The sequence below is a fragment of the Euprymna scolopes genome, chromosome 29 (genome assembly GCF_053919585.1).
Source record: "Euprymna scolopes isolate OS-2025 chromosome 29, ASM5391958v1, whole genome shotgun sequence".
Lineage (NCBI taxonomy): Eukaryota > Metazoa > Mollusca > Cephalopoda > Sepiida > Sepiolidae > Euprymna > Euprymna scolopes.
Window position 1 is genome coordinate 85,965,159 of NC_136510.1, and position 9,320 is coordinate 85,974,478.

At 32.7% G+C, this 9,320-nt stretch overlaps 1 protein-coding gene across 2 annotated transcripts in view; it reads left to right on the forward strand.

Annotated features, from left to right (window-relative positions):
- The window catches only part of LOC145252766 (uncharacterized), a 380,616-nt gene extending 378,604 nt beyond the window's left edge, over positions 1–2,012 (forward strand). For both annotated transcript variants that reach the window (XM_080112672.1, XM_080112673.1), the window contains one exon: positions 1,768–2,012. In XM_080112672.1, coding sequence (XP_079968798.1) covers positions 1,768–1,896 — 129 coding nt within the window. In that variant the 3' untranslated portion in view covers positions 1,897–2,012. The remainder of the gene's footprint in view (positions 1–1,767) is intronic.
- The last annotated feature ends 7,308 nt before the right edge of the window (positions 2,013–9,320 follow it).

Genomic DNA, 9,320 nt, shown 5'->3' on the forward strand with positions numbered 1-9,320 from the left:
ATATATACGAGTATATATATATATATATATATATACGAGTATATATATATATATATACGAGTATATATATATATATATATATACGAGTATATATATATATATACGAGTATATATATATATATACGAGTATATATATATATATACGAGTATGTATATATATATATATATATATATATATATATATATATATACGAGTATATATATATATATATATATATATATACATGTTTAAAAACATATTTAATCTTAAAAGGAAATACTAGATAAATTGATAGTCCTTAATCCGCGGAGTTTCGAAGTAATACTCTCCTTCTCATCAGCGGGTAAGAATTAGCAAAATGCAGGATCGGATTTTGCATGCAGAAGTATTTGATGAAACAACAAATAAGTCAAAGATCTTACTTGAAAACAAAATAAGTTAAGCAGAGGGAATATTGTAAAGAAAAAGGTGATTATACATTAATGTATAATCACCTTTTTCAGTATCACTAACAGGGACGTGCCAAGAGTGATGAAAACAAAGTTTTCAGCCATGGTTATGATCTTTGGTGTGGTTTCAAGTGAGGGAAACATCATGTCACCTCACATCTTCAAAGTCAGCTTGTAAGTCAACACCAAAGTGTACCTGGATGTGCTGAAGGGGTTAGTGATCCCCTGGTGCAATCAGGTGGCTGCTGGCAGACCCTAGGTGTGGCAGCAGAACTCTGCGCTGACCCACAAGTCCAAAGAGACCCAGGGGTGGCTTCAGAAGGAATGCTATGACTTTGTACCCTTCTATCACTGACCTGAATCCGTTGGACTACTTCGATTGGTCATACATTCGAGAACATCACCAACATGACCTCCCACAACACCAAAGTCAGCCTGATTGTTACCATCCACCAAGTATTTGCCGAGCTCCTGTTGGCGCTTGTGGAAAAGGTATGCTCTCAGACCCATATCGAGGCGGTGATTGAATAGATGTCAGCTTTACTGCATAATCAAGTTACCTAAATTGATTTTTTTCAATAAAAATTCTAAAATAAAGCTGTAATATTGTTTTCTTTAGGGTGACACTTTTATCATTCTACCCTGTATTCTAACACTTAAAATATTAGGTTGGTGCAAAAATAATGTCGTTTTTTGACATATATATATATATATATATATATATATATATATATATATATATATATATATATATATATATGTATAAGGAATGAAAAAATACCAGCGGTGGTTGACGTTATGTTTTAAGAAAAATAGAAAAACCGAATGAAATTATTAAAAAATCAACGTTTCGTCCTTATTTCAGAGGACATCTTCAGGATAATTTAAATAAAAATGTAAGAAAAGAAAAGGTCATAGATCGTGCGAAAAAGACAGTTTTTGAATCCTACCCATGTCGGGAAGGACATACGCACACATATTTGTCCTTCCCGACATGGGTAGGATTCAAAAACTATCTTTTTCGCACGATCTATGACTTTTTCTTTTCTTACATTTTTATTTCAATTATCCTGAAGATGTCCTCTGAAATAAGGACGAAACGATTTTTTAATAATTTCATTCGGTTTTTCTATTTTTCTTAAAACATATATAAATATATATATATCTGATAAAAAAAAACGACATCATTTTTTGCGCCAACCTAATAGAATGGAGAACGTGAGATAGAACTCATTCTTACTACTAGTTAAAGTTGATCCTACTATTCTATTAATCGATAATAGAATAATATTTAGAATTACTATCCTATTATTTATTCGTTTTTCTTTTCAATTTCAGGGTATTGAACTTGAACCAAACATGACTGCTTTCTGGTATCATCTGATGCAGGCCCAGATAGAACTGGGAGACACTGAAGGAGCAAAGACGTCCTCTCGACACATGGAACAACTAAATTCACAATCCTAAATCAGAATGGGTGATGAGCAATGCAGTTATGAGCCACTTGGTTCTCATAATCATTTATTCAAAACGGCTTCAGGAAATTATATTGAATAAAACATTTGTGATCAAGTTGAACCATACCAAACTTTACAACTTGAATGGGTCAGTTATGACTAGGGCTATGACAACAGCATATTCTTATCCTTGTTTTGACTCTCTAGTATATATCCGACACAGTTAGACAATTAATCAACAGAGAACCACATCACTCTACATAAAAACATATAAGATATCAATGGATATATACCTGAGAATCAAAACAAGGAAAAGAATATGCTGTTGTCATAGGCCTAGTTATGACTATGCTTGATTCAGGGATCAATTTGATCACTGAAATGTCATCATAGATGATGGGTATATATATATATATATATATATATATATATATATATATATATATGTTTGAAATGATTACTCCATGTCTGTTTCAAGCTCCCCCACCCTCACACAGATTTGAGTGATTTACTAATTTAAGGTTGTTAATAATAATAATTATTTACAGTGAAATGAGTTTCAGCATCACTCCCCAAAAATGTATTTTTACATAAAATCATGTCTTAGTAAACATAAATAAAATTAAATAAGTTACAAGAGACGTTCCTAAAGTAATGACTTCTATCTTTATTCCACCCGAATGGATCAGAGGGGGAATTGCAAATTACATTGTTGTGATAACTTGTGCATTCATAATCTGAAAGTTTAATCTTTCTGTTGCAGATATTGATAGCGTGAGACTGTGAGGAAGCAATCCCTGTCATGGACGCACATCAGAAGCAGATGCATCGTTGAATTTCTTCATGCACAAAAAAATTGAACTGATCAGTATTCACCGGTGCCTCGTGTAAGAAGCTGATGCAGTTAATGCTTATTTATTTATTCAGTTCGGAGATGGGTTCGTCGATTTCAGAGTGTGACAGAGATGTGAGTGACAAAGAACTTACCGGGTTTTTACAATTGAGGCATCAAAAGTGGCCGGCAAAAGTGCATTGAGAATGGTGGTGACTATGTAGAAAAATAAATTATGGAGCACAAAAGATCGCTGGTTTTAATTGTACCACTCCCGTCTTCGTAGCTCTTCAACGTTTTAGTTTTTTAGCTAAAAAATAGGAGTCTTTACTTTTGAAACGTCCCTCATAGTTATAGCAAGTTAAAAGTTAACCATATTTGAAAAAAAAAAATCCAATATGGACTCATTAATTTTTTTGAGAAAAATATATATGAAAATCATAATGTTGATGCATTTTTGAGATGAGGATTAATTATTTGGATTCAATTTGGATTATCTGGATTTTTATTCAAACTACTTTTGTCATTTTCACAACGTTTCGGCCGATTAACCTCTGACTTTCTTCAAGTGTTATCTTATCAAACTAAAGAATCTTTCTGCTGAACTTGAAAATCTCCATAGATCCATGACATAACAGATAAAATGCTAAGTAAAATTCAGGACTAAGTGACACTCTTCTGGGGGTTCAATCCTCAGTGCAGGCAGTACTAAGAATACAATTACGAATTACTTAAGACTTCTACTCGATCATGGCTGACGGAAGGAAAGCATACTACACCCCGTGGATTAAATAAAGGATTCACGTAGATTTTGACAGAAAGATTCCAAAGGTCAACAAGATACACCTGAAGAAGGTCGGAGGTTACATCTGCCGAAACGTTGTAAGAATAACATTCAAAATGAGAACGCTGAAATCATAATATTTAACCAAGGGCGTTAACCTCTCTGCCTCATTTGCTTTATTTAAAATAATGATTATATAAAGGGTGTGTAAGAGGGTTATCTCCCTTGGTTAGATATTGTGATTTCAATCTTATCTCCTTTGCTATCTTCTCGAAAAATTCCGGTATCCATATTGGATTTTTCTAATAAGGTTATTTTTTTTTATTTTTTTTTTTTATTTTTTTTTTTACCATTTCGCATATACCAATCAACTTGCTATAAATTATTTGAATTCTTGTTTTTTTGTTTGTTTGTTTGTTTGTTTTCTTTTACTAAAATATGATTTGCTTTGAAGTAATAAATAAATTCATTCCACTGTAAATAATTAACAAACTTAAACTAGTAACTTACAAGGAGATTTTTGTAGATCAAACACTAAAGATACTGTATGACTTGAGGTTATGCATTTTATTGGTCTATCAAAACAAATATTTATATGTTTCGGAATTTTTGAGATAAGGATTAATAATTTGTATTATTTTGATTAGTTGGACTACTGTTCTAATTTGTAGTTTTATTGTCACAACACTTCAGCTGATGTAACCCCTGATTAAGACCCCGTGGTGTAATAGATAATAATCAGTTCTAAGCGACAGTCTTCTGAAGGTTAAGGGTTCAATCCCCAATGCAGGTATAATACTAAGAATACAATTACATATTATTAAAGACTTCTATCCGGTCATGGTTGATGGAACAAGAGCAAAATACCCTCATAGATTAAATAAAAGGCTCCATTCAAAATTTCGAACAGAGTTTGACAGGATGCAAGGATCAGAAGAAGGTCAAAAGTTACATCGGTCAAAATGCTGTGAAAATAACATCCCAGATGAGAATAGTAGTCCAAATAATACAGGTATTTATATATTTGTTTTTTTGTTTTTTTTTAATTTTCTTATCAGTTTGTTCCAGTTGGGGATGGGGTATCCTACCAAGAGATCTTTTTTAAGATTCTGACCATCCCTGTAAGTGCAATTGTTAGAATCTATCTTGCACTTGGTTCACCGGTTATATTTACCAAGTAGTTTTTTTTAATTCTTCTGCATAAGTCTAGTTGCTCCTGTAATGACTGGAATTATAGAGATCTTCCTAAGATGCCAGTTTCTTTTTATGATATGCATAAAACCTTGGTATGCAGTCAAGAATCAGTATTATCGTTATTTCAGGTCTAAATCCTAGTCAAAAAATAGATAAATAAATAAACAACTGATAACCGTCAACGCTGAACATTCAAAACAAAGTTCTATGCTAAAACTAGAAGAATACCCGTCCTAGGACAGGTAAAATCAACCCCCCCCCCTCCAAGCAGGCGAGAGTTGCATCACTTTTAGGTCGGCCCACAAATATATTAAAATCAAGATATGATGTTACTAGACCTCCTCTCTGGAATTTGTTTTTATTTCAATTTTGATCAAAATCAATTATACGATTTTGTTTAAAATTTAAGGCTTAAGCTTAAGGGATCTTAAGAAGGAATTGAAATTCAGGAAATCTTGCTTCTTTAGAGTCTAATCACTATAAGCAATTTTATAAATCGTTTATATGTTAGTAGAGAAGAGATAGAAAATTGTGGAGAATCACAAATATTATGTAAAAATATGCGTTGACAGGTTCTAAATATTAAAAAAAAATTTATCATGATTATTATTGCTCAGATAATTTTCAATAAGGATTGCAAACTATGCTATTTTTTATATAGGATTTTCAATTCAATTTTTACAGTATTTTTTCTTTTTTTTAATTATTAGGTTAAAATACGGAATAGTTAAAAAAAAAAAAAAGACTCCATCTCTTATTATTCATGTTAAGAATAGCTTTCTAAATTATGATAAACTGCATAAGTACCCCTCAAATTTCCTTTTTTTAATTTGATGTATTTGAAAAAAAATTTAAGCAAATATGTAAATATATGTAGTGACTAAATATCTGAATTTATATTGTTTTGAAATATTTTAGTAGGTATATTATTGATCAGGTTATTTTCAATAAGGGATGCCAACCTGAAAAATAATTTTCCAAATAATTTTTTTATATGTATTTTAGTGTGTGTGTGTGTGTATGTGTGTGCGTGTGTATGTGTGTGTGTGAAAAGACAAAAAAGAAACAAAAATGCAAATATATGTATTGACTAAATCTGGATTTAAATATTATGTTTCGAAAAATTTTTAGATGAGGGTCGATAATTTGGATTATTTTGGACTACTGTTCTAATCTTGTATGTTTTGGCGATGTGACCTCTGACCTTCTTCATGCATGTCTTTAAAACTCTGGAATCTTGTTTTCAAACACTGGAACATGTACGAAATTTCCAACAGACCCTTTCATGACGTAGGTTTATCCCATTCTGCCAGTCATGGCCAGGTAATTTATTGTATCAAATATAAGTGCTAAATAATAATAAGTCCTAAGTGATAGTTTTCCGGAAACTGACTGTTCAATCCCACACTTGACAAGATGCGCTACAATTGAAACGTTATGAGAACAGTAGTCTGAATAAACCAAATAATATAAACTGGATTTAAATATTTTTTAAATGTCTTTATATGTTGTAATTGGTCAGATGGCTTTCAATAAGGGACGCCCGTCTGAAAAATATTTTTTTTTAATTTTTTTTTCAATCTATTTGAATATTTTTATTTTGTGAAAAAAAAAAAGACAAAGAAAACAAAGATGTAAATATGTGTATTGACTAAACCTGGACTTAAATATTTTTAAATGTTTTAATATGTCATAATTAAACATTAAAATTAGGAACGCCAGTCTGAAAAATAATTATTAAAAAAAAAAATTTTTTTTTATCTATTTGATTTTTTTTTTTTTTTTTTGTGAAAAAAAAAAGAGATGTAAATATATGTATTGACTAAACCTGAATTTAAATATTTTACAATGTTTTAATATGTCACAATTAACCAGACGGTTGTCAATTAGAGATGCAAATCTGAAAAAATATTTTTTTTCAAAGATTTTTTTAATTATTATTACTTGACTGTTTTTATTGAAAAAGAAATATGTAAATATATTGACTATTTTATGGATTCTTTCTGTCATCGAAAGAAAAATCGATAAAAATAACTTTCATTTTTTTTTTATTCTGAAATCATTCCATCGTGAAAACATTTTTTCATTCAGCATTGTTAAAACTCATTTTCACATCTTCCTCTCAACCCGCATCCATGTCTAGCTAATGTGCCGACATCTTGAAGCAATTTCACCTAACAACGGGCGTAACAATTTATCATTGCTCCTCCACCCCCCTCCTGACAGGTGAGGTTTCTTAAGAAAGCAAATGCAATAATTAGGGCTTCCTTTCATTTTGACACATGAAGTACTTTTTAGTTGTCTTTATTCGAAAGGAAGCTTTTTCAAATTTTTTATTTAGTTATTCATTTTTTTTTAGTTGTTTGTATGTTGTATATTGTTGTATGTTGTTCTTTGTGTTGTTGAGCGAGTTGGACTCCTGCATAGAGCTCACGAAGATCGTGCCTCATGCTTCTCTGGTCTGCATGAAGTTCTCATCATTGATTGCATTTATTCTTTAACTTGAAGAACTGCGGGTATTTACCCTTGACACTTGCATACGATGTCGAAGGAAGGTTTGGCCCAGAACACACAAATGAATGACACAGACAGAATGTTGCTACTCTCACTCCATCGGTCTTGTTAGCTCCTTATATCAAGTGGCTCCATACTTTGTCTATATACGGCATAATCATGTTGACACACCGGTTCCTGCCAGATCACCGAAGTTAAGCAACGTTGAGCCTGGTTTAAAACTAAAATGGGTGACCAATTTGGGAATACCAGGCGCTGTATGTAGGAGGATGTCAATACCTCCCTGCAAAAGTTGCAAAAACCTAACGTCATCATCTTTTCTAACGGGGATATACATGCGATTGGGGACCGCTTGTGAATTTCATATTCCCATGAAACTTCCTCCTTTGGAGGAAGCCAGTTAAACCCAAATATGGTTAGTGTCAACCGACACATACTTTGCCTGAAGCAATTTCTACAAAAAAAAAAAACAAACAAAGAAAAAAGACTCAAGTTTCCTACATAAAATTTGGATTTCTAATCTACCCACAACTTTTATAAATAAATTAACTTGAAAAAAAAAAAAAGAAAAAACGATTGTCATCTTGTCCATAAGCACATCCGGGTCTTTTTTCTTGCAATATTGTGATTGGCTGATTAAGCCATAAATACCAGTTTGGAGAGGTATCCTGGACGAGACGTCGAAAGGCATACCATCTCACACTACAAACTTAGCAACGTCTATCTACTCGTATATACTGCGACATATCAGATTTATTACTCAAACGGAAGCAAGAATGTTCAGCAACTTCAAACGATATACATCCCTTTCTCAGGATCATAACAGAAACAATACTAATACTTCGATCAGCTGCTGCTGAGTGCATTAGACTTTGGCACAGAACCTGTGAAGGTCATGCCTCAGAATTGTCAAATCTGCATGAAGTCCTCCTTGTTAGTTGCAATAATTCGTTAACTTGCACAACTGCAGGTTTTACTCCCAACACCGAGAGTATAGATAGTGCTTATCAAAGTAACGTCAATGTGAGAAATACATCGACACGCATGAAGTTGTTTCATAATTTATTAATATAGATAATTGAATTTCAATGTATGTTTGTTTAGTTTAACATGCAATAAACAAAGAAAAGGGTGAAGTAGAGTTTATTTAAAAATAAATAATATCATACATCATTCAGCCATGACTAATCAAACTTAATAATTTCCAATCGTCTCATAATATTCATCATCATTAACCCTTATTTGAAGTGGCTTTTTAATACGCTTGATACGTTATTTTGTTTGTTTGTTAAGCAAGGCAAACTTCCGCATAGAGCTCACTAAGATCATGCCTCAGGGGTGTGTGGTCTGCATGAAGTCGTCCTTGTTAATTGCACTTAGTTGTTAATCTGCAAGTCTTCAGGATTTTCCACCAATACCAACACTGTTTAGCGAGTGCATGCAAAATTGAAGAATGTTTGACTCAGTATTCACACACAAAAAAAAAAAAAAAAAAAAATAGCACAGATGCAATATTGCTACTTTCAATCAAAATATTTGCTGTTTCAACCCTGACATGTGTTTGCTTGCAACACACAAAGGTAGAGACTACCAGCATATGACAGATTCTGATGCCAACTCTTGCTCAATTTTCACTAGAGCTCCATTCATGACATATAACACGTAACATACGGCCACAGCCAAGATTGAATTCACTACACAAGTTTGTAGTGTAATTCAAATCTTGTCCGTAGCTGAATACTTGATGCTTCGTCAGGGCTATCAAGGGTATTTTTTAATTGTGACGCCATCACTAGATGGGTTGCCTACCACAGATTAAGAGAGGCCCATCTGCCCTCGAGAGAAGGATAGACCGCACCAGTTTCCCAACCTGATATTTACCTCACAGTACATACAGCACCTTGCCTTCCCAAATAGTCACCCATCTGGTATTGGCCAGGTTCAACATTGCTTAACTTCAGTGATCTGGCAAGAATTGGTGTGTCAATGTGATTGTGCCATTGTTGACACAATCAGGTTGCCACTCCACCTACCACAGTAAAATAGGTCGGACTTTATTTAAATAGGACTATTATTGAATCGCCAGCTTGTTTGCAAAAAAAAATTAAAA